The following is a 25,439-nucleotide window of genomic DNA, read 5'->3' on the forward strand; positions in this document are numbered from 1 at the left end:
TATTTCTCTTTCTAATGTTCTGCTTTTTGAAATTTGCATTGCTTTCTCTTTGAAACTCTACCCATTCATTCAGCTAACAGGTCAGAATGACAAAAATATAAAGCTCTGGTGAACCCCGAGTGCAGAACGCGCTCGTCTCTCTGGAACTTAGGCACAGAAATTTCTCTTGGTGCATTTTAGTACCTCATGGATGCACAGATGTGTTTTATACACTCATATTTTACAGGGAAGTAAGAGGTGGAAAAACAAAACCCACTTTCTTAACCCTAAGCCGTTCCTGACATAACAAAACCCTAATGACGGCGTGCACAGAGAGGGGGTTTCTTTCCAAGGGAATTTAGAGAGATCCATTCCTGTTCCTTGCCAATGTCTACCGTAAAAACCAGAACAACTCCACAGCTTTTTGGATTCTGCATCCAGCCCTCCCAGGGAATTTCCTGGCAGCTCGGGGTCCCCTCTGGGCAAGGGTACCCGGCACGAGCCCTCCCCATTCCCCGCTCACCTTGCTCCTCCAGCGCAGCGCCTGCCTCCCTCTGCCGGGGACCTCGGCGTGCCCCAAGGGACACGGGAGCCCCCCAGTCCCCACCCCGTCCCCCTCAGCCTTTGCTCCTCACCCCCAAAGCAGGCAGAGAACAACTCCAACTGCCCTGGACAGCAGCACCCTGCTTTATTGGAAGCCCTTCTAGGTCTAGACCCCCTCCCAAAAAGGAGCTGTGCTGCAACAAGAAAAGGGGTGCCCCGGCTGCGGGCACTTCTGCACCGCTGTGAGCCCAGAAAAACCCAAAATCACCGGAATTCAACCCAAAAAAATCCTCAAATCCAAAAAAAACCCTGTGAAAATCGGGTAAAATATGAGAAAACTGCAAAAAATCCCATAACAATCCCGAATTTGGGGGTCAAGCACCACTGCTGCCCCGGCTGTGGGCACTTCTGCACCGCCGTGAGCCCAGAAAAACCCAAAATCACCGGAATTCAACCCAAAAAAATCCTCAAATCCAAAAAAAACCCTGTGAAAATCGGGTAAAATATGCAAAAACGGCAAAAAATCCCATAAAAATCCCGAATTTGGGGGTCAAACACCACTGCTACCCCAGCTGCGGGCACTTCTGCACCACCGTGAGTCCAGAAAAACCCAAAATCACCGGAATTTAACCCAAAAATTACCCCAATCCAAAAAAAACCCCGTGAAAATCCCATGAAATACGAAAAAATTGCAAAAAATCCCTGGAAAAATCCTAAAAAAGCCAGAAAAAATCTCATAAAATACAAGAAAATTCTGTAAAAATCCCCAAATCCCCCAAAACTGCCCCAAATCCCCTTCAGGATCTTTGGGAACCTCAATTTGTGCCTATTAGGGATCAGTTTGGGGGATTTGGGAGGTTTTTTGGAGATTTTTGGTTGATTTCAGGGTGATTTTGAGTGATTTTGGGTTATTTCAGTTTGATTTTAGGTGACTTCAGGGTGATTTTGGTTGACTAGGCTGATTTTGGGGTGTTTCAGGCGGATTTCGGGTGACTTCAGTTTGGTTTTGGTGTATTTTAGGCTGATTTTGAGTGATTTTGGTGCATTTCAGGCCAATTTTGGTTGATTTCAGGGTGATTTCTGGTGATTTCAGGCTGTTTTTTTGCTGATTTTGGGGTGCTTGAGACTGATTTTGGGGTGTTTCAGGTTGATTTCAGTTGATTTCAGGGTGATTTTGGGATGTTTCATGGCAATTTTTGGGTATTTTGGGGTGTTTCAGGCTGATTTTGAGTCATTTTGGGGTACTTCAGGCTGATTTGGGGTTATTTCAGGCTGATTTTGGTTGATTTCAGGGTGGTTTTGGGTGATTTTGGGCTATTTCAGGCTGGTTTTTTGCCGTTTTTTCACTGATTTTTGCTGATTTTGGCTGGTTTTGTGCCGATTTCTGGATTTTAGGGCACATTTCTCGAATGCCACCCTGACGTGCGCATCGGGCACCGTTCCCACCGGGGCTGCGTCTCCTGCCTGGGGTGTCTCATCTTCTGTCCCCAAACCCCCCAAAACTGCCCCAAATCCCCCAAAACTGCCCCAAATCTCCTTCAGGATCTTTGGGAACCTCAATTTTGATCCCGGTGACGTTGTCCCTGCCCCGCACCCGGTGATGTCATCACCGGTTTTGTGATGTCATCGTCGGCCCGGTGACGTCATAGTGTTCCCTGTGATGTCACCTTCTCTCCCCACGTGACGTCACGTGTCCCGCCCGGTGACGTCATCCGCACTCCGTGATGTCATCGCCAGCTCGTGACGTCACCGCCCCCTGTGTGACGTCACAGGCCCCCCCAATGTATGACGTCACCACCCCCCCGTGTCTGACATCACCACACGCCCCCATATGATGTCACCACCCCCGTGTATGACGTCACCATGTCCCCCGTGTATGACGTCACGGCGCTGATGTTGATGGCATCATGGCGGCCCCGTTGATTATGTCACTGCGGCCCCGTGTATGACATCACGGCTCTGCCGTCGATGACGTCATGGCGCGGCCGTCGATGACGTCACGGCGCGGCCGTCGATGATGTCACTGCTTCCCCTGTCGATGACGTCACAGGAGGATGACGGCTCCACCTGCCTGCACCACGCGGCCAAGAACGGGAACCTGGAGATGGTGGAGCTGCTGCTGGGAACCGGACAGGTGGACGTCAACGCCCAGGTGAGTGGTCAGTGAGTGACCACTGAGTGTCCACTCACTGTCCTGAGTGTCCACTCACTGTCCTGAGTGACCCCTAAGTGTGTGAGTGTCCCCTGAGTGTCCCCTGAGTGTCCACTCACTGTGTCCTGAGTGACCCCTGAGTGTCCACTCAGTGTCCGGAGTGTCCTGGCAGTAGTCAGAGGGTCAGGGCTGCTCTGGGGCTGTTTTTGGGCTGTTTAGGGGTTGTTTTTCGGGTGTTTTTTTGGCTGTTTTAGGGCTGGTTTTGGGGTTGTTTTGGGGGTTGTTTTGGGGCTGTTTTTGTGCTGGTTTTGGGTTGTTTTTGGGGTGATTGTGGGTGTCTGGAGGCGGCGCTGACCCCTGGATGACCCCTCAGGACAACGGCGGCTGGACCCCGATCATTTGGGCGGCCGAGCACAAACACATCGAGGTCATTTGGCGACTGCTGACCCGAGGGGCCGACGTCACCCTGACCGACAACGTGAGCGCACCTGGGGACACCTGGGGGGACCTGAGACACACCTGGGGACCCCTGGACACACCTGGGGACACCTGGACACACCTGGGGACAGCTGGGGACACACCTGGGGACACCTGGGGGGACCTGAGACACACCTGGGGACACCAAAACCACACCTGGGGACAGCTGAGATACACCTGGGGACACCTAGTGACACCAGGGGGCCACCTGGGGACAACTGGGGACACCTGGGGACAGCTGAGACACACCTGGGGACAGCTGAGGAACATATGGGGAACATCTGAGATACCTGAGACACACCTGGGGACACCTGGAGAACATCTGGGAGACATTCGGGGACACCTGGGGGGACCTGAGACACACCTGGGGACACCTGGACACACCTGGGGACATCTGGGGACACCTGGGGACACACCTGGGGACAGCTGGGGAACATCTGAGATACTTGAGACACACCTGGGGACACCTGGAGAACATCTGGGAGACATTTGGGGACACCTGGGGGGACCTGGGGACACCTGGGGACAGCTGGGACACACCTGGGGACACACCTGGAACCCAGTCTAGAACCCAGTCCAGAACAGTCTAGAACTCAATCTAGAACCCAATCTAGAACAATCTAGAACCCAGTCTAGAACGCTCTAGAACCCATTCTAGAACGCTCTAGAACACTATCTAGAACACTCTAGAACCCAATCTAGAACCCAGTCTAGAACGTGATCTAGAACGTGATCTAGAACGCTCTAGAACTCAGTCTAGAACACTCTAGAACCCAGCCTAGAATAATCTAGAACGTGGTCTAGAACGCTCTAGAACCCAGTCTAGAACAATCTAGAACGTGATCTAGAACATTCTAGAACAATCTAGAACCCAGTCTAGAACCCGATCTAGAACAATCTAGAACACATTCTAGAAACACACCTGGAACACACCTGGGGACAGCTGGGGACATCTGGGACACACCTGGGGACACCTGAGATACACCTGGGGACATCTGGGGACACACCTGGGGATACCTGGGGACACCTTGGGGACACACCTGGGGACACCTGGGGGCCCCTGAGATACACCTGGGACACACCTGGGGACACCTGGGGACACCTGAGATATACCTAGAGACACCTGGGCACACCTGGGGACACCTGAGATACCTGAGATACACCTGGGGACACACCTGGGGACACCTGGGATAGAAGGAACACACCTGGGCACACCTGAGGGTACCTGGGGGGGGTACCTGGGAACATACCTGGGGACACCTGGGATAGAGAGGATACATCTGGGACACACCTGGGGACACCTGGGGACAGCTGGGGACACCTGGGGGTACCTGGGACACACCTGGGATGGAGAGGATACATCTGGAACTCACCTGGGGGGACCTGGGGACATCTGGGGACACCTGGGCACACCTGGGATAGAAGGAACACACCTTATTGGGTTTTGTTTATTGGATGTAGGAGTTCAGATGGGGTAGGGTTGGTTTGTTTAGCTGAGTTTGGGGTGTTTTTGTTAGGTGCAGTTTTCAATTTTTGAAAGTTTTTTTATTGAGTGGTTTTAAGGTGATTTTTAGTAATTGATGGTATAATTTTATTTTGTTTGTAGTTGGTGTATAAAAACGTATATGTTCTATTTATTTAATGTTGTCTTTTTTAGTTTAGGTGTTGATGATAAGTTTGGATTTCTTTCTGTAGTGTGTTTCTTATTAGTTTTACTTCTGGGGACACAGGCATTTATATGGTGGATTTTTAGAGGTATATTTTTGGGGGTGATTTTTTTAACATTTTAGTAGTTTAGATCGATTTTTTATGTTTTTCATTAGGTATTATTTTTTTTTATTGAGTATTGTAATTATGTATTAGTATAAAGGTAGAGCTTTGGGGTTTTTTTTAACTATTGTTTAGGGTTAGTTGAATGGTTTTGAGTTCAGTGCATCGGTCTGATTATTTTTTAATAGTCGGTGTGATTTGTTGTGTGGAGTTCAATAGGGTTGCTTTTTATTTACGTTTAACTTTGCTGATGTGATAAGAACCGTTAGTGACAGAGCATAGCATCTGTTTTTGCCGGTAGTCGGTTGTACGGTGTGGGTTTTGTTTGTGTTACCTGTTTTGGGTTTTTTTTGTTAACGAGATTAAAGTTTTTATTTTGGGGTTGTGATTAAATTAAAAATTTTAGGGCAATTTAGATTTTTGACACGGACGCACTGTGATGAGAGTACATTAGTTGTTTTATGTGGTATTGGTGGTTTAGATAGGGGGAATATTTGTTTTGAAAATTTGTTTTGGTATTGTTAGTTGAAGTGTTTGGATGAGTTGTGTTTCAGTGTTGAATCTTTTTGAGGGGGTTCAGATTTTTTCTAGGTTAAGATTTTTTTTCCCTTGGTTGGTGGAGGTACTGTGATTTTATTGATGATATTGGTGGGAACTTGATGCTGTTTGTTTTTTGGTTATTTTATTTTTAGGAATTTGATTTTTGCAGTAGGCCTGGAAGAGTTCACTTGATTTCAAAACATACTACTTTAATGATATAAAGGTTTCCATATTAACTCCTCAGTGTCTTAGATTTTTTTTCTTATTTAGTTTTTCCAGAATTTATTGATAATTTAGCAATCAAGCAGGGATGGCACCCCGTTCTTGAAAAGATGGCTATGGAAAAACCTGTGTCTAACAACACGTACCTGACGGACGGCAACAATTTTGCCGTTATTACAGGGCCAAATTCGAGTGGCAAATCAACATTGGCATGGAATGCTGGAGGAGAGGAGTTTCTGGTGGGCTCCCAGTGACATCTGATGGAGTGACTTTGTCTCTTTATGGACTTTTAGATTTGGGTTCTTTTTCCCTTTGAACTGAAGATTGATGAGAGGGAGGCGAGTTTTCTCTCGTTCGGTCTCAGTTTATTTTTTCTTATCAGCATTACAAGGTACAAGGAGCTATGTACACTATGATAGAAAAGGGGTAAAATGGCTAACAAAGATCTTCTTCAAGGTCTTTTATATGTCCATTTACCCAATTAACAGGTGCCAGCTCAATTATTTTTCTTAGTGACCCAATGACCCAACACCTGTGTGCTGCACTGTGACATTTTCTACCCAATCACCTACTACTACCCAAACACCCCTAGGAGAAGAACATGAAGAAGAAAGAAGAAGGACAAGAGACAACACCCTAAATCTTCCATCTTGTCTCCTGTTCTCTAAACTACTTTTTCACCCAGTGATTTAAGAAACTTTCTAATCTACACATTTACACTTTTCCTATCTAACTTTAACATTTGTTTTCATGTGTCACCATGAAAACATGCACATGAATTTCATATTATATGAAATTCAGTGTTTCCTTGAATCCTAGAACTAAATATTAAAAACAAGGGCACACAGTCTGTATCTCAGACTCCAACATGACGGTGAGAGCATCTCATAGTGTCTGGGGGAGCACCAGGATGCACTTGGACCTGGAGCATTGCTCAGAGGAGGTGGTGAGGGACAAAGCTTTTTGCCAGGAAACAGCAGCTGAACAGGTGAGCCAGTGTGGATTTGCAGGGCTGATCTTTCTCCTTTTCCCTTTTGATTCCATCTTGGCAGTCCCTCCCCAGTGCCCTCAATCTGTCACAAGAATTAAAAAAAAAAAAAAAAGGCTGGGCAAACAGTGAAAATAAGGGGTACAGGTACGGTAGAATACAGTTGTACCCCACCCCCAACCCTAAACAGCAGCCCTAACAGCGCTCCTATTTCCCTGAGGCAGCTGCAGGCAGGAATCCTAAAGCAGCAGAGTGCCAGAACCCCGAGAGGTGCAGGCAGTACACCGTGTTCTAGGGCCAGTTGAGAAGAGATAGTGGCCACGTAGGTCCCGCTTGTGTGGGATAACCAGGGGTTTCCAGCTCCGTCCCACCCTGGGCTCCCCGTTCATCCGCAACCGGGGAGGCTCCCAAACCTCATCAAGGCAGCGGTTCGTTCGGATCCACAGCAATACCGGTTGAAGAGTTTCGCTCTGCAAGCCTCAGCATCCCAGCGGGGCTGAAGCATGCAGGCGAAGGACCCAGCCATTGTCAGGAGACCGTGAGTGTTGGGTTTTCACAGATGTGCTGCTAAGATCTTGCACTGATATTTGGTTTTCTTTATTGTACCTGTCCAAGAGACAACAGCCTGCCAGAAACGTGCCAGACGGTGAGGCGGCCTTCCCTTGTGCCCCACGTGGCTTCTCGTCCCCACGCATATGAGAGCTAAGTCGAAGTCCAAGACCTACAGAGGGGCATGAAAGCGGTGTGCTAGGTCAGCACTCGTGCCCAAGGATTTTTGAGTCAGCTTTGGAGATGTGGAGGTCCAAGCTGTGTCCCCTTAGGCCACCTCAAGGGAAAGCCTCACTTTGGCTCACAGTGCTGAGGTGTGCAGGACAGAGCAATCCCGGGGTGTGTCGTGTCACTTTTCTACCGTGCCTCCTGTGGCTTTCGTACCTCTTGTGTCGTACGTGCCTCGCCTTATCCCTTCCGGAGGTTTATCAGAAACCCCGGTGTCTCTCAACATGTCTGATCTCTCTGAGAAGAACATGAAGAAGAAAGAAGAAGGGACAAGAGACAACACCGTAAATCCTCCATCTTGTCTCCTGTTCTCTAAACTTTTTCACCCAGTGATTTAAAAAAACTTTCTAATCTATACCCTTACACTTTTAGCTTTTTCTAACTTTAGCATTTGTTTTCATGTATCACCATAAAAACATGCTCATGAATTTCATATTATATGAAATTCAATGTTTTTCTGGATCTTATAACTAAGTATCAGAAACAAGGGCATGCACTCTGTATTCCAGACTCCAACATTTGCCCCACTCCTTAAAAAAAAAAAAAAAAAAAAAAATCAACCCAAACCTTTTCTTTGATTAATTTTCACTCAGGGTTATTTTTCCTTCTCTCAAGCCCTATGCACCAACAACAGAACTGCTTCTCTGTTCTACAGAGCGCTCTGCCTCCAGTTTTGAACATCAGTTAACTAACCACTCAAAGCTAGAGAAATAGATCTAGGTTGCTTACTTAACCGGTAGCCTAATTTGTCTAATTGCTTTAAAGTTTCTGCTGAAACTACTTGAATTGAAAGCTGAGTAGTTATAAATATCTATCTGAAATTTCGTGAGTCAAACTCTTCACAATCAAGTGTGACTAAGATTGATATAAGGTTACACTAAGATGCTGCCTCTTTATATAGAACATGGTAAATAAAATGAAAAATTGAATATTATACAAAAATCTATTTTCACTGAGATAAGGTACACTTTCTTTTGAGTTAACTAAAAGAAGCGATGCAGGTGAAATCGCATCACAAAGCGATCAACAAAATGATACAACTCAAGGGCGATACCTGATTCACCTTCATCTTCAAGGACTTTATCTCTCATGCAGGATTCTGAATCTTGACACAGTTCACACCATGCTTTAACAAATGAGGCCTTACAATATCGATTTTCCTCCTCTTTCACACGAAACCCAAAGTTCATCGCTCTCGCACGCGGGATCAAAGGCGTTCAGCCGTCAACTGCGGTCTCGATATGGTTCACATCGGTGTGCTCGCTCTTCTGCTCTTTGGGCCGTCTGCTCATCTCTGCAGCTGATGAGTTTCCATGTTCTTCGCTAGGAAGTTACTTCTGCTTTGAACCTGTGAATACACAAACATACACTTTACTCCAAATTACTAATTGAAATTAATTTTTAATCTTCTCGCTTCTGAACCTTTGACAGGAACCAAAGAATTCTCTCTCAACTTTGCTTGAGTACTGTTAGAAGAATACCTGATAATTGATGGAACTGGCTTTGTGAAAGACTCATTTAAAAAGGACCGTTCAAGAATCATTCGCAATAGATATACAATCTTTGCGTTTTTTCCAAAATCTAAAATACATACATAGTGTTTCCACGCTTCTGAACTGCAGCCTCTGTTTCCTCCCCCTCTCTTGTAAACAAAGGTCAAATATCCACTGTCTTGTTCTGACAATGAAAAACCATCAAAGTAAAACACATGCATATGTATACATATAGAAAATAATCCTTCTACAGCAATCAAAAACTGATTAAGACGGTGCATAATTAATATTATGTGATATTAAACTTATCTATATAATATGTAATATGAATTACCGAATGTACTAAATATATACTCTCATCCCAGAGTCTGCCACAGCTGATAAATCAACGGAAGATTGGAAAATCATGTCCGGATAACAATTTTCCAAGCCCACTGTAAAAATCCAGCTGCTATATTAATTCACTAATTGCCAAGTCAAATTGACCTGAGTGTTGTTTTGATCCAGAAAACTTCTGGGTTTGTCAATTCTCTATCCAGGTAAAGTCAAGGCTTGGCCAGGGCCTACGGTTTGAACCGGAAAGATGCCTCTTAACTCATTTCCAAAGCAAGGTTCTCAATAGTAGCAGCTATGAGATGCTTACAGCACAGCAAACTGTTAAAATGCGTTTGTACAAAGCAAAGGATCAGAAGCCTCAGGTACCAGACCTTTAAACCTTTCAGCAGTCGGTTTAATCTGAAGCCTTTTCCATGGCAGCTGACCCTCAGCAATGGTACATCTTCTTAAAATTCTGGAAACACTGAAAAATAAGAAAGCTATAACAAACAAAAACTGCAGAGATTGGAACAAGCAATAGAACTCCTGATGAAGTCAAGGGTGTCACAGACCGCATTCACTTCTATCCACAAGCAGGTGTTCATCGGCATTCTATCACAGGTGTTTCAGTTGTAGTTATCTTCATCTCTCCAGGAAAATAACTATACTTTGCAGTTTAAACAAATGTCTTCAATAAAACATGAAGCAATTTGAATTTAAACAATATTTAAACATCAAAAAAATACCAAAGTTATAACTTAACTTAAAAACACTCAAACTTAAACCAAGTGAAATTTAACTTTGATGAATTCTATCAACACTTAATCTATATCAGATGAAAACACAACTCAATCTTACTCTATTATAAAAAAAAGGCAACTAAAAATTTGGTATATACTCTTTGAACACAATAGAACAGGAATATTGATTCACTATAGCGATTATAAGGACGCAACAAATATATAGCAATTCCCTGTTATCTGGCTTTGAGAATAACTCACAATAACTGCAGATGTTATTAAAAATACCCATTCGTAGCAAGAATTTGCTCGGCATACGCTTAAATTTGTTTGGATTTTTAGAACGCAGTTTTACTAGATTAAGAAATACAATAAAAAAATACAGATTTGGCAAGTTGCTATTCAGCTGTTGCAGTACTTTTCAGAAACGTTGTCTAACTTTTTAACTAAAATCCAAAATGGTATATATACTGTTATACGTTTTTTCTAACAAAAGGACTCACATTAAAATTATCTTACTAAAATTGTAAAAAAATACCAAGCAAATGGGTAATATGTGGTTAACATAACTTTGCAATTACTGAAAACTGTATTAATCTCAATCAACAATACACTTATTCAAATGAAATAAACCTGTCATTCAGTCCTTTTTCTGTAGGGTTAATCATATGATCTTTCAATCCAATTTTAAAGAAGTGCGTCCTGCAGAAATTGACTGTAACTACAGTAATAATACTTGATGATCACTCCGTATCATACAATATTATATTATCAGTAGATGTACAGAGAAGACAACATTTTCAAAACCTTCACGTATTAGGAATACTGAAACAGAACAAAAATCTTTTAAATTTCTTGGGATGCATAAGTATCATAATTTTCCATGTTACTCTGTAAAAACAAAACCAGCAGATATTATTAGAAATACCACATTATATATATTTCACTATAAAATATCTGTAAACTTTTTGATCTATTTTTGAAGGCACTTCATTCAATAGAGACTTCTTTTTAAAACTCAGTCAAGATTACAACAATTCGCTGATTTACCAACAATACAATTTACAAAGCTTCCAATTTTTGAATTGTCCAATTAAAACTCTCTTTTTTTTTTAATCCCTCTCCAAGATGTCCAGCTTTCTGTTGTTTCTCTTTTCTTTTGTCGCTCGCTTTCGGCGGTTTCACCGAAGTCGCCTGAGTTGTTTCTGCTGTGGTTTAAGAACAGCCCAAAAATACGCAGTTCTTGCATCTTTATACCTATTTTTACCCAATTAACAATAGACACGTATATTATTTTTCTTAATGACCCAATGACCCATCTCCTCTGTGATGCAGTACGGCATTTTCTGTCCAATCTCTTACTATTACCCAAAAACCTCCAGGAGAAGAACATGAAGAAGAAAGAAGGGACAAGAGACAACACCGTAAATCCTCCATCTTGTCTCCTGTTCTCTAAACTAACTTTTTCACCCAGTGATTTAAAAAAAACTTCCTAATCTACACACTTACACTTTTAGCTTTTCCTATCTAACTTTAACATTTGTTTTCATGTATCACCACAAAAACATGCTCATGAATTTCATATTGTATGAAATTCAGTGTTTTTCTGGATCTTATAACTAAGTATCAGAAACAAGGGCACGCACTCTGTATTCCAGACTCCAACACCACCCGCTCCTCCCCCGGCCGCAACGCCGTGGGTTTTGGCAGCCTCATCGTAAAATTTGTCGGCAGATCGTGGCGTCACTCGCTCCGTAACCGTTCATTCAGGGTTCCCTTACACAAACACACCGTGTGGCAGCAGGGAGTCGCTCTTCACAACGTAGAGATAAATTTGTACGCTTCCTTTTTTAAGCGATTGAATCGCCCACGAAACCGCTGCCCGAGATCGCCAAGTTTGAGGCCTCTCCGGAGGAGCCGGAACTCTATAAGGACGGGGGCTCGCCGCGATAGACCGGCGGATTTGCGCACTCGCAAGGTAGCAAACCGGACTTTTATTTCAGCCAAAGCTTAATGCCAATGCCACAGTCACAGAACTGTGTACGAATTTTGGCCCATAGTTGTTTACAAATTGTGTGAGACATATAATCAATTATATATTGAGATATGTCTAGTAGATGTATAACGTATTGTGTCTGTATATGTGACGATTTCATTTTCATATCATGTCACTGAACAGTCAAGTTCATTGGACTGAAATCTGATTAGTTGCAGTTTAAAAGCTTGCTCCCCGCTCACGAGTCCTTTTTGATTTTTTTTTTCTAAGGTATTTTATAGGCACCTCGGTTTCAACATTTTCCTTCCGAATCAACAAGGAACGAGAGCTGTCGGGATTTGATCCAAAAACAACTTACAACCGATTTTGCGGTGAAACAAAGAAAAGCCACGAGCAACCAACTCACCGGAAACCTGTATCTTAAACAGAGAAACACAAAGGCTGCGATTTACCAAAATAAGGATATGATCTAGTATCAACATCTAACTGAGCTGGACAAAGACTCTTTAACATTTTAGGGTTCAAAAGTGTATGTTTAGTAACAGCTCTGGGCCAGTGCTGGTTCTCCCCTTAATACAGGTGAACACAGGCTTTTTATCTACAGAAATATCCAATACAAATGCATATTCATAACTCAGTTGCCACCCATTCTCTGCTTTTTATGCTAATTAGGTAAAAAGCAATTAAGCATGCGTAGTTTGTTCTTTGAAATGGGTCGGTGGTCTTATTATGACAAGCGGTAACAAAAGGAAGGAGGGAATATATCTCTTCCTCTTCCTTACCTTTGTATCTTTTCAATGCAAAGTGACAAATGAACCCTCGGCCAGGCTCCTAGTTTCATGTTTTCAATGAGTTTCTGATTTGCAATTGTCTTATGTTTTTGAAGTTCCTTACCAGATTCTTTGTTTCTCATTATAAGCTCAGCTGAACTAGCATAAAGTTGATAAACAATTAGTTATTAGCCAATGATTAACCTCTGATTTTTGCAAAGCCTTTCTATCTACTTTTAATTTTAACGAGGCCCATCTATTTATTTTAATTCAATTTAGCAAGGCTTATTATTAATTAAGGCCTCCGCTTCTCTAAAACCTTAAATTCTTCTAAGTTTATGTCTGTTTCGATGCTGTTAGAGTTCAAAGTAATAAGGAAAAATGATGGGGAATTACTTGTCTCGGAACAAAGTACGACCCCGTCCCGTACTCTCAGCTCCCGCTCCCCTTCCAGCGTGGCTCTGACCCAGGCCGGATGTACCGCTCGGCGTCTCCGGACCTCACGGCATTTCTTCGCGGCCGCCGCACCCGGGTCCCCCGGTACGTCCCGCTCCGGCCGCCTTCCCCGAGCGGTCGCACGCGCAGCGGTGCAGAAAGGGTCGTTTGGAAAGCTCTAAGCGTTGTTTACATTCACAGGTAAAACTAGAGACTTAAGCAACAGATGGATGCATAAAACAGTTATTACTCCTGAGCTTTCTCGTACCTTCCTTCGAAGCACCGGGGACTAGTCTCGTCTAGTCCTAAGCTAATCACCGGGCCTCCTCTGCCAGGAGGGAAGGCTATCCCAGAGCCCACATCCGAATCTCAACTTACCCCACGTGACCTCGGCCGCAAGTGTCTCACGTGAGTAATTTCTTTAGGCCATAGTAACAAATACGTGGACAATATTCGTTGGTAAAATTACCGATGAAATGTGGGTTACTTCTCTGGAGATCTGAGCATTCACTCGTGCCTCTGGTTGGGATACAACAGAGAAGATCTGTGGTACAAATGGTCACAAGCGATCAAACAGGACAGCCAGCTTCTCCTTGAACTTTGTGGAACAGAGTTGGAATCCAACCTTGTCCTTAGACAGGGAAGCAGTTCCTAGAAATGGGAAACGGGAGGCAAGGAAGATTCAGGCTAAATATGGATTCAAACCGGACTGGGTGTTAGCGCAGGAAGATACATTTTTCATCCAGACTGCCGAAATGAAGACCCGTAAAATCCTAGCTCTGCTTCGTGTTTCATGTACTTTTACGTGGTATTTACATTATCAGAAAAAATGAGCAAAGAATAAACACGACAGGTTCCCGTTATTGTTGCGCGAAGGCTTTTTTTAAAGGCTGCATACTCACTGTCTCTTTTTCACTCCAGGCTCGGCTTTTCCCCCGACGTCCGCCGCATCGGGCGTCGCGAGGACGGCCGGGTTCTTCAGCGGGGAGTCTCAGGAGCCGGTACGAATTCTACTTTTTCTGAAAGTCTATGAAAGCGTGCTATCAAAATAGCTATTCTCTCCACTGAAAAGCGTTCCGTACACGACTGCCAAGGCACGGATGTGTTTTAATCACGTAGCTAGATGTACTTAGAAGATTATTTTTCAAGGCAACACTCGTAGTAGAATTTCATTCGGTTTGCGTCCGCGAGAGGCGGGCCGCCGAAGAGGCATGGTTGGGAACGAAGGACGGAGTAAATCTCCGGGCACGTGCGGCAAAGGACCGAGTCGCACGGAAGAGGCCTCTTTCTAAACCGCATTAGTATTTCGCTGTAATTTGGGGTGTTTGGATTTAGCCTGGGCTTGTCAGCTAAGTCATAAACAAGCCAACTCGGCTCCTCAGCTCTCAATGAGCGTTTGAAACACGTCCACAGAAGGCCAAGGCAGTAATGACTGCAGAGGAAAAATTCACGACTGAATGATTGCTGGGGAAAAATTCCTCGGGAGTCACAAACCTGAGACACGTGAAATTCTGAAGGTGGAATTCTAGTTTCAGCTTTGGGCACCCGAAGGAGGACAGGAGTCCTTAGCCATATAAAGGGAAGCCGAGCGCCCCAGCGCGTCAGGCGCAGACAACGAGGCGTTCAGGGAACTAGCGGCGAGCCCTTTCCGCCCCTACCCTCTCACCCAGGGGCAACAGCACCGGGTATCGGACAAACCTCTGTCAAGCAGCAGCAGCCGAGCAGATGAACCGGTGCATGGATTTGCAGGGGGGAACTGGATTTGCAGGGGGGATCTTTCTCCTTTTTTCCTTTTGATTTCATCTTCCTAGTCCCTCCAAAGCGTCCCTAGAAAAAATGGGGATGATGAGGACGAAAGTAGTTGAAACTCAGGGAAGCAACTCTGTTGGGGAGGGTGAAACAGGGAAACCTTATGAATGTGATTGTTTGTCAGAAGAGTCTGAAAATATGAAGGCTAGAATCAAAGTAGAAATGAAAGCCTGCTCTGAGTCCTAGGATACCGAGTGCCGGTTAACCAAAGAACAATAGCCTAGCCAGTTGAACGAGAATCCCTGCTGACAAAACAATGTCCTTCTGCTGATCGAGAAGTCCAAAGGTAAAGAAGCAAGGAAAGAACTTGTAAAGCTTTGTAGAGTCTAAAGTGCAGCACTGTATGTTAATATAGGGAAGCGCATAGGCTGTATGTAAACTCTTTAGTGGCCGTGTCTCATGGTGATCGGTTACTAAGAATTAGAATATTCACGATAGAAAAAGATATATTGGATTGTAACAAGAACTTCGCTCTCAACTCTTACCCCTCTCTCAGCTCCCCTCTCCCCCGCTCTTACCTCTGAACCCCGCTCCCTTACCTCCTTCCCGTCTAGCCCTCTCCCCCACTCTTAACTCTCAGCCCCCTCTCCCTGGTCCTACCCCACTAGTCTTCCCTGCTCTCTACCTCTGGTTTTTCCCTCTTTCCCTCTATTGCTCTCTTATTCCCTCCCTCCCCTTTCCCAACCTCTCCTCCCCTGCTCTACCCGTTCTCTCTCCCCTTCCCCGGACCACGCGGACACCGAGGCCGGCGGCGGACACGGATCTCCCCTCTTTTTACCCTTATAATAAATTGCTTATACTTGAACAGCTTGACCCTGGAGAAGTCTCTCACCGCGAGTGAGCGTTTTTACACACCAATACCTGGCGCCCGCACGTTTACGAGCCATCCCACGACTCCTCCATCGGTGAGACACTGCTCCATCATCACTGGCAACTACGAAGACAGGTTTTTTCACCCTTTAAGGCCGTCTAGAGTGCAGTTTATGCGGCTGATCACCATAACACCGTAACTCTCTTTCCACTGTTCCGCGGCACCCTCGGGCACTGGCCGGCCGTCGCTCAGCAGCGTCGGCTCCGGAGCTCTAGAGGTATCCGCCGCGTGGCTTTTTCGGGGCGCACGTTCCGAACGGCGTCCGCACCCCTGGTTTCCGCAGGGCCCGGTGGCGCTGAGAAGGGTGGCAAAGCCACGCCTCTTCTGTGCTACACGGGACATCCCCTGCGTGGTTTCTTCGGGGTGAAGGTTGCCAAGCAGCGTCTGAACCCCTGGTTTCCGTGGAGCCCCCGAGCTCAGGGGGGCGTTGCGAGGCGACGTCTCACCTGGGCTAGGTGGGCAAAGCCTCTACGTGGTCGAGCGAGGGGCAGACGCTGTCACAGCATCTACACCCCGAACTCTCTAAAAGTTTTTCCGCTGCAGCGTCCACACTGTAGTTTTTAGACGACTCTGCAGCGTGGTTATGTGCGAGTATTACTAAGTGACACCTGAGAACGGACGGGAGGTGCCTGGCCAGCACCCATCACCCGAGCTCCGAGAGACGAGCCGACATCATTAAAATAAGAGGTGAGTCACAAACCAGTCTATCACGGGTCAAAACTATTCAACCCCAGAAAAAAAGCTGTATAAGCAACTAAAATTCTCACTAAAAGCCAGCCAAAGTAAATTGCCTAAACGAGAACTAAAAACCCTCCTAACCTGGACTCTAGTTAATTTCCCAAACGCAAAACACTCAGAATTTTTTACTAGAGATTTCTGGGACACAGTTGGTAATAAGCTTTTTAATAACATCTCTCGCCGAACTATGGCGGCCGCTAAGCTCCTCCCAGCCTGCAGAGCACTCGTAGAAATGCGTGCTGCCAATACACAACGCGTGACGAGCCCCCCGTACCCCCGCAACCCCCGTATCTCCTACCCCTCCCCCCGACCACGCGGCCCCCGCATCCTCTGTCCCCGCCGGCCCCCCTCCTTTCCTGCCCACTGAGACCGGCGCGCCCCCGACCACGCGGCCCCCGTTCCCCCTACCCCAGTTCCGGCACGCTCCGTTCCCACCCCTCCCCCCGCCTTCCCCGTCCCACCGCCCGCCCGCTTTTGCCTCCCTCCTGTCGTCCCAGCTACCCCCGATGTTGCGGTCCCGCCCCGTTCCGCCGTCCCCGCGGTTATGGGCCCCGCCGCCGCCGTCCCCGCGGCCCCGCCTTCCCCCGCCGACACCGTGGTTCCCGGCTCCGCCACCCCGCCCACCCTCGGCATCGCCGTTCCCGCAGCTCAGCTCCCCTACACCCCTTCCGTGCCGCCCGCGCCGCCTTGCCGCCCCACAGGCTCCGCTTTCCCGGCACCCGTGGAGCCGCTGGCCCCGCCGCCGCCGCCGTCCAGCGACACCGATCTGTGCGGTGCGGCGCGGGCCGATCCGAAATGCCCGCTGCCGTACACCACTCCCCCATGCTGCCCTGCGGCGCTGACGCCATCCACGCATGCGCAATCACAGCTTTTATCGCCGCGGCTCCTGCCGCCGTCCCCGCGCTCCCCGCGTCTCCCCCTCCGTGCCAGCCTGTCAAACCGCGGAAGGGGAGAGAAATGCCCACTTCTAAAACACCAGAACAAGTCCAAAAATACCAGCGTCACGCAGTTTCAAATCAGCGAGTTGAAAATTACCAAAGGAATCCAATTGCAAAATACCAGAATACGGGGTTCCAAAATTCCAAAATGATTCCGTTTCAAAATAGTAAACTAGTGAGTTCCAAAATATGAAAAGCACCCAATTTCAAAATATCAAATTGCAAAATACCAGTTCTCAGATGTCTTACACCGGCAGGATTCCCAAACCCAAATGAACGCAATTATTGTCAAAACGGGATCTGCGCTACCAAAACGGCTATTTTCTTCCCTGAAAAGCTTTCCCTGGTGATCATCCATACACGTAGTTATTTTGATCATTTAGCCGGGCGTAATAGAAATTTTACTTTAAAACCCAACATTTGTAGCGGTCCTCAGCTCGCGTCCATGACCCGCAGCCTCCGGGCGGGACCGCCGGGGCCGGGATCGAAGCACAGAGCGAGCCCGGTCCCCGCGGCTGCGCGGGGGAAGACCGAGCGGCGAGCAAAGGGAGCATTTATAAACTATATCGATATTTCACTGAAATTCAGGGCAGAGCAGCGACGGGGGCGCTCAGGTTCGGCCAGGATTAGCCCTAAACGAGCCGGGCAAACCCCCGACCGCTCAAGGGAAGCGGAAGTCAGTAACCGGTAATCGCCTAGGACCCCGTGAGGAATTTCCTCCGTAATCACAAACCCAGCACGCAGGGGATTTATGCGGCAGAATCCCAATTTCGGCCACGGCACCCGGAGGAGAAGACCGGTTCTCTATCGCGGAAATGAAAGCCCAGCACCCCGGCGTTTCGGGGACGGACAGCGGGACACGTAAGGGAGGGAACGATCGGCAGCATGTTTCTGCGCCTCACCCCCAACCCCCCCCCCCCCCCACTTCAAGGTGCTGCAGCCTCAGGCGTGACCGGTGAGGACGAGAAGGGAGCAGCTCCCGGCAGAGGCAGTTTTGAGAGGGTTACCCGGGCAAGGCTCGCGCAGGGAGCCGCCAGAGGGGCCAGCGGGGGCATCCCGGGAGTTCCTCCGGGAACGAGGGTCACGGCACCCAGAAGGGACCGGGGGATCAGGCGGTTTCACCCGGGCGGGGAGCGTCACTTTAAGATAAAGCCGAGAGAAAAGCCCGTCCTGCCGAGCAGGGTCACCCGAGCGGGCGGGGCAGCACGCACATTCCCGGGGGGGGGGGGGGAGGCGGCAGTTTTCAGCTTTCCTCTTCTACCTCACTACTCCATCTCCACAGCCCCAAAGAAGGGATGGGTTATCAGGAAAAAAGGCGTTTAAGCTGAGGGAAAAAGCTTTCTTTTCCCCAATCGCCTGTGTTTGAATTGAAGAGAAATCCACTTCCCCTGCAATTTTGATAGTCTCAATTGGAGGTAACCCTGCCTTTTCTGTGCTGTTAGAGATATTAATTGATAGAGAATGCCCATTTTCTATTTTTTTCCACTTTAAGTGGAAAGGGAAAGCAGGGATGATGCTTTTTTATGGATCTGAATTAACCGAAAAATGCCCCCTTTTCAATCACCAGAGAGATTTAAAGTGAGGAAAACCACTCTTTTTCCCAATATTTGACGGGTTTAAATTAAAGGGGAGAAGCCATTTATTTACCACTGTATCCGTTTAAGGGGAGGTAGCTGCCCCATTTGCTCATTTTTAGCGTTGCCTTTTCCAGCATGTCCTGGGGTGACTTTATGATACCGGTATCCCCAATCGTCTGGTTTATGTTAAATATTAAGTTCCGCACCTTTAAGACTGGCTCTGAAAGCGAGAGCAGGGGGGAAGAAGAACCACGCCGTTTGCATTAAGGAACAAACATCAGTCCCACACATCCCACTCCTGGACAGTGGTGTCTGCAGCACGGACAGACAGCGCGACAGAGCTTCTCTCTGGCTTTTAGTTGGTTTTAGCTAGCTGAGGCAGAGGAGTTCCCTGGACCTTTGGTTTTTTTTCCTTTTTTTGTTTCCTTGGATCTGTGCAAGCCTGCTCTGGACCGAACACCCAGCCAAACCCTGGGAGCTCACGCCTTTGGCCCACCGGGGCCCGGGCCTCGGCACTTTTCAGTGCCGGAAGGACCGATAAGAACCCGAGCGAGGCGAGCTACACCACATGAAAAGGACTTTTCTTCCTAGACTTGCCATCCCATCGAACAGTGAGAGGTTTTATTATTTCATATTATTCAATTTCTGTTAAATAAACAGCTTTTTCCACTTCTTTCCAAGGAATTTTTTTTTTCCTTTCCTGGACCAGTTGGTAGGGAGGGGTCATTTCCCTGGGGAAACCCCCATTTGGAGTTTTCCTCCCTAATTTGCCCTAAACTAGGACACAGCATTTTAAGGGTTTAAAGCTGCATTTCAGGGTACCTCTACCCACGCCCCGGCACCAAATATTTCCAACAGGAGCGAGTCCAGCAGGTATGTAACGGTAATGCCAACTGGGAGTCTATTCTTTTTCTTATTTTCATTTATAATGTAGAGGGCCCTAATTAGAGGTCCCTATGAGACACCATTCATATCTATACTATTCTTCTCCACCCTAATTAATCACAGGGGGAGTGCTACTTAGTAATCACTAATAAATAATTATGCAAGTCCATAAATTATCCAACTTAGCCGACAACACTGCTGAAACACAAAGTTTTGCTTCTTTCCTTTTTTTTTTCTTTGCTCCATTGCTCTGAGTAATTGCAGTAAAAAAAGAAAACACTGTCTTTTCCCAAAAAGTTTTCTTCTACGCAGAGCTCCTTACCTCAATTTTAACTCAGAGGAGCCAAACAGCTACGGTCCCTCTGAGGGCTTTTATACCCGGTGGGATTTGCCGCCTCCCCTTTCCCAGGCATCGTGGGAAAAAGAGGCGGGCTCAATTAGGGGTATATTAACCCCAGGCTGTGCTAAGGGGCATTATTCCCTCCAAGAGAATCAGCTGGGCTAAAGAGCTTGTCTCTCATTTCAGTGAAGAGGCTCTTTCAATTTACTCCAGCCTGCTTTTAGCAGGTATCTTTTGGGCATATGAAGCAGCAGAGGTTTTGAAAACACCTTGAAGAAAACATTATTGAACACAGGGAGTATTTAAGTTCATGATTTTGGGTTGGGAATTCAGGGGTGATAAGATGCTTTTATAATGGTTCTTCTGTTTGGGTTTTTTTTAGGAGGATTGCAGTTTCCTGAAGTTCTAGGTCACGTCAAGTGCGATACTTCAGATTCTCTCAGCAGATTCATCGTGACACAAAAGGGAACCGCTGCGGCAGCTTTCCTTAGCAGCAGATCGGTCTCTCCAATGGATTCGCTTCGGAGAGATAAGTCGAGGGCTGTGGTCACAGAGGGGATCAAAGCAGGGTAGTGGGTTAGGATTCACACCGGTTAGGGTTTTGAGTCAGCTATGGGGAGGGGGAGGTTTGAGAACTGGCCTCTGGGGCCACCGTGAGGGAAAGGCTCACTTTGGCTAACAATGCTGAGGCGGGCAGGGCAGAGCAGTCCCAAGGTGTGTTGTCACTTGTCTGTCGTGCTTTCCATGTCTTCCGTTCATCTCGTGTAACATGTCTCTTGCCTTAGTCCTCCCAGGAGCTTATGAGAAACCCCAGGTCCTTCCGGTCATCTCCTATCTTTCGTTCCTTGGCCCGGGGCCGACGCCGGCGAAGTTTCGATTCGGGAGGTCAGACAGGCATCAGAATCGCATCTCTGTTCAGCAACATCCGATCGGATGTCTTTTTAGGTCTTGTTCTCAGCTGGGTTGACAGCTGTATGCAGTAATCTTTCTTTACAGTGGATAAGGACTTGTGCCGATTCAAAGGCAGGAAGAGGCTTCCAGCCACAGGATTCTCAGGCATCCGTGTCCGCGGTTCTCGGAATAAGTAGTTCCGTTAGCATCTTTTTTCTCCGGGGTCATCCGAGCCCGGCGGGCTCGCCTTCGGTCCCCCCTCGGTCATCTCGTTCAGCATTCTCTCGGTCCTCGTGAGGACTTTCTTGTCTCAGAGAGTTTTCTCTCCCTGTCGTGTCCCCTCGTCTCACGTGTCACGGGTGTCTGGGGGTATTCGGTCCGGAACTGCTCTGCCCTGCCACCCGGCCCCGTTGCAGGTGTTCAAGGACAAGTCCCGGGCACTTGTAGTGGAGATTCGTAATACGGGCGGTAGTTGGAGTCAAGGTAGTATTCTTATGTTGGCAGAAGGTGTCTGGAGCTGTGAAGTTACCCTGCAGCACTTTGACTTTTTCCTAACGTTCTTTCAGATGCGGATGGATCGACCTCCCGGCAGAGCGCCCCGTCCCAGATGAGGGGATCCCCCTGAGAAGGTCGGTCACGATTCTTCTTTTGCAGCGGGGCTGGAGTCGGTCACTGTGTTACAGCTCTGCTCTTTGTATTTTTTTTCAGGAAGTAAAGCCGGATAGCAGCAGTGAAGACGAAGCATTGTGAAGGTGAGCCTTGGTTGGTGGAGAGAAGCAGTTGTTCTTGCGGGGGTCTCAGTTTCTGCTATCACTTTAATCCCTTGTTTTTGTGTTTTCGGTGGTCTACTTGCAAGATATCCCAGCCCAGGATGCCAGAGGACAGGTGGGTGCAAGCTCTAAGTGTGTTTTGGTGTTTAAGTCCCTGGTTTGCTGATAATCTTTAGTTCTCTAAGATAGAATGAAAGAACCATATCACGAATCCCACCTTGTGGATCCTGACACGAATCGGTGTCACGGACAGGATTCTGAGAGACAGAAGGGGTTGCAGATTTGTCGTGCACTCAGTATCGGGGGAAAGACGTTTCGCCTCAGCCCCCCTAGCCTGCCACGCCGGTGAGCAGTGTCTAGAAAGCAAGGGAGGCGATTCGAATTTCTCAAAAACTGCACACGCCTCGGTGCAAAGCACCCCACACTCATTTGAGGGCTCTGTCTTCAGAATTTTACAAGGGATATTTGAATGCAAGAGTTTGGACTGACTGATTTTTCTGTTTAAAGTACTTGTTTGCTGATAATGTTTAGTTCTCTAAGATAGAATGAAGGAACCACATGACAAATCCCACCTCGTGGATCCCGACACGAATCGGTGTCACGGACAGGATTCTGAGAGACAGAAGGGGTTGCAGATTTGTTGTGCACTCAGTCTCGGGCAAAGACGTTTCGCCTCAGCCGCCCCTAGCCTGCCACGCCGGTGAGCAGTGTCTAGAAAGCAAGGGAGGCGATTCTAATTTTTTAAGAACTGCACACGCCTAGATGCAAAGCACCCCACACTCGTTTGAGGGCTCTGTCTTCAGAACTTTACAGGGGATCTTTGAGTACGAGAGGTGGGACTGAGTGGTTTTTCTTCTGTTTAAGTCCCTGGTTGGCTGACAAGCTTTCGTAGTCCAAGATGGAATAAAGGAACCGCATCAGGAATTCCACCTTGCGGATGGTGCCAGTCATATTTTCTGTTTTGTCCGAGGTTCCGTGCAGAGAGCCAGAGCCGAAGTTTGCGATCGGCCGCACCGAAGCTGGCGCGGGGGACGTCTCTACGTACACATCCTATCGAGGATGGGTCTTGTCCTATTACGTTACAAAAGGTAAGCGTCACAGGTGGAAGTTGGGATCAGGGGAAAAGCATTTATAATCAGTGGAGCCAATTTGAAGTTAAGGTACAGGACAGGGCTGTAGTGGGGTGGGCCCCTCTGAAGCCAAGGGAGAGGGTTTCTTTTCGAGCTCCCCAGAGCTTTTGCCGGGCAGGGCAGTTCCAATCCATCCTCTCACGCTCTCGTGTTTCACGTCGTCGGCCGTCTCAGCCTCTCGACGTCGTCGTGGATTTTTTCGTCCAAGGAACCGGCCTTTGCGTCCCCGCGGCTATCGCCACGTTCACCTGGCAGACATCGCCTGCGCTTGCCTCTGTAAAAAGTGCCTTGTGCTGTGCTCGCCTCTGTAAAAAGTGCCTTGTGCTGTGCTCGGCTCTGTAAAAAGTGCCTTGGCTTGGAGCTGCCCTGCCCTGGCACATAGTTAGAGTTAGGTAGAACAGGTATAAAAGGTTATAGGTCCTGTTTTCTATGAGGTTTTTGTGTACAAAATGTGTGGGCCTAGAGGGGGGCTGAGTCCTAGCTACCATGCAATCCCTCACTGACCACCTTGTGTTGTCTTGCAGGTCTCGGATGCCTATTTTCTGAGGATCTACCATTTGATGTTGAGAAGCAGCAGCGAGAAGAGATCTTGGGGCATTTTGTTTAGCACAGTGTTTTAAATAAGGGTTGCGGTCACTGTGTGAGTTAGTCTCCTGCTGTGTGTCAGAGTGTGTCCATCTGTGAGAGTTGGTGGGTCTGGGTGTGCTTGTGTGTGTGCGCGTGTTGAGTGGTTCTAAACTTGTGTGTATTGCTTTTGCATTTCAGGACTTTAAATTGACTTTTAAATTTAGAATAAAAAATCCCCAGCTGGGGGGGTTTTTTTTTTTTCCCTCCCAGCTGGGGTTTTTTTTCCTCGGTCCCGGCCGGTCTGCGAGGCGACAGTCATCGCCTAAGTTTGGGCACGGACCGGCCCCGGACCGGGGTTTTTGTCAGGCAGGCCGATTTTGAGGCTCCCGGGAACCACGTTCCCGAGGACTGCCGACGCCAGGGTTATAACGGGGCGGTCGAGAGGAGAGCGAAGGTGAGCGTGTGTGCAAGCTGAAGCCGGCTTCTGTGACGAATGAGTATTGTGTTTTCTGTGTGCTCGTTGTGGTTTGGGAGAGCGGTAATAATGAAACAGCATGCATTGTCCTTTTCAGAAATGGTTATATTATGTTAATATGTATTTGGCTTGTATTCTGTATTTTCTGCCGTGTTTCTCTGTATTACTCTGTGTGCGAATTAGGAGTTTTTCAGCATGTACATGGATTGTATTGTATTGTATTGTACTGCATTTGTATCCAGTTTCTGTGTTTTGCTGTACTGTAAAAAAATTCATTCAATAAAGGTGCCTAACCCCTAATAAAGAGGATCCCAACTGCCCCCTCCTCCCCGACCCCTGTGTTTTTGGTGTGCTGTAGTCATTATTTTCATTCTATTTCTTGCTTTTCTGTCTCTTTCTAACCTCATTTCTGTCTGTCACTTTCTCTGAGTCACTGTTGCTACCTCTACTTTTCTGTTTCTTTGCTCTCTGAGTCTAACCCTTTCTTTTCCTTCCAACTCTATTACTTTTCCCTCTAGCTCTGAGTTGGACAGACAGCAAGCAGCGTCGATTCCTTGCCACCGTAACTCTGAGTTACAGTGACCGGGCATCGTCTCTGTTTCCTTTCTCTCCACCTCTGAGTTAGACAGAAAAGAAATAGAGTCGGTTTCTCTCCGCTCTTCCTCTGTTTCTTTTCCCTCTCGCTCCGAGTTAGACAGACAGCAAACGGAGTCGATTCCTGTCCACTGTAACTCTGAGTTACAGTGACCAGGCCTCGCCTCTGTTTCCTTTCTCTCTACCTCTGAGTTAGACAGAAAAGAAGTAGAGCTGTTTTCTTTTCACTCCAACTTTGTTTTCTTTCCCTCTAGCTCCGAGTTAGACAGAAAGCAAAGGGAGTCGATTTCTTTTCACTGTAACTCAGAGTTACAGTGAACAGGAATTGTCTCTGTTTTGTTTCTCTCTACCTCTGAGATAGACAGAAAAGAAACAGAGTTGGATTTCTTTCACCTGTCCCTCTCTTCTTCTTCTTCTCTTCCCTTCAACTCTGTTTCTTTCTCTCTTACTCAGAGAGAAAGGAAACAGAGTTTTTATTTTGTTCCATTCTCCCTCTCTTTTTTTCCTTCTACCTCTCTTTCTATTTCCTTTCCCTGTTTCTTTGCCCTGTCCCTCTCTTTCTTTTCACTCTAAGTCTCTTTCCCTTTTCTCTGTCACTCACAGTTAGACTTTATTTCTTTTCCTTCTCTATTTCCTTTCCCTCTAACTCTGAGTTAC

At 47.1% G+C, this 25,439-nt stretch overlaps 1 protein-coding gene and 2 long non-coding RNA genes across 3 annotated transcripts; 2 read left to right on the plus strand and 1 right to left on the minus strand.

Moving 5' to 3' along the window:
- The first annotated feature begins 2,546 nt into the window (after positions 1–2,546).
- On the plus strand, positions 2,547–11,949 carry LOC131592128 (histone-lysine N-methyltransferase EHMT2-like). The gene is made up of 5 exons (XM_058863411.1): positions 2,547–2,674; positions 3,048–3,152; positions 5,614–5,629; positions 11,655–11,750; positions 11,852–11,949. Exons 1-5 carry the CDS (start codon positions 2,561–2,563, stop codon positions 11,947–11,949), a joined length of 429 nt encoding a protein of 142 aa, XP_058719394.1. The 5' UTR covers positions 2,547–2,560.
- A 2,580-nt stretch (positions 11,950–14,529) lies between these two features.
- LOC131591874 (uncharacterized) lies at positions 14,530–16,152 on the minus strand. The gene is made up of 3 exons (XR_009280476.1): positions 15,868–16,152; positions 14,896–15,024; positions 14,530–14,629 (listed from the first exon to the last, which is right to left on the minus strand). It is a non-coding gene; the product is annotated as an uncharacterized LOC131591874 (long non-coding RNA).
- Positions 16,153–17,971: 1,819 nt separating this feature from the next.
- LOC131591873 (uncharacterized) lies at positions 17,972–21,876 on the plus strand. The gene is made up of 3 exons (XR_009280475.1): positions 17,972–18,414; positions 20,738–20,888; positions 21,813–21,876. It is a non-coding gene; the product is annotated as an uncharacterized LOC131591873 (long non-coding RNA).
- The last annotated feature ends 3,563 nt before the right edge of the window (positions 21,877–25,439 follow it).

This window comes from Poecile atricapillus, chromosome W, assembly GCF_030490865.1.
Source record: "Poecile atricapillus isolate bPoeAtr1 chromosome W, bPoeAtr1.hap1, whole genome shotgun sequence".
NCBI lineage: Eukaryota > Metazoa > Chordata > Aves > Passeriformes > Paridae > Poecile > Poecile atricapillus.

Coding starts and splice junctions, on each gene's coding strand:
- LOC131592128 (XM_058863411.1), top strand. CDS start 2,561: ATGACGTCACAGGAGGATGACGGCTCCACCTGCCTGCACCACGCGGCC. Junction 2,675..3,047: donor AGGTGGACGTCAACGCCCAG/GTGAGTGGTCAG, acceptor ATGACCCCTCAG/GACAACGGCGGCTGGACCCC. Junction 11,751..11,851: donor ATCGTGGCGTCACTCGCTCC/GTAACCGTTCAT, acceptor TCCTTTTTTAAG/CGATTGAATCGCCCACGAAA.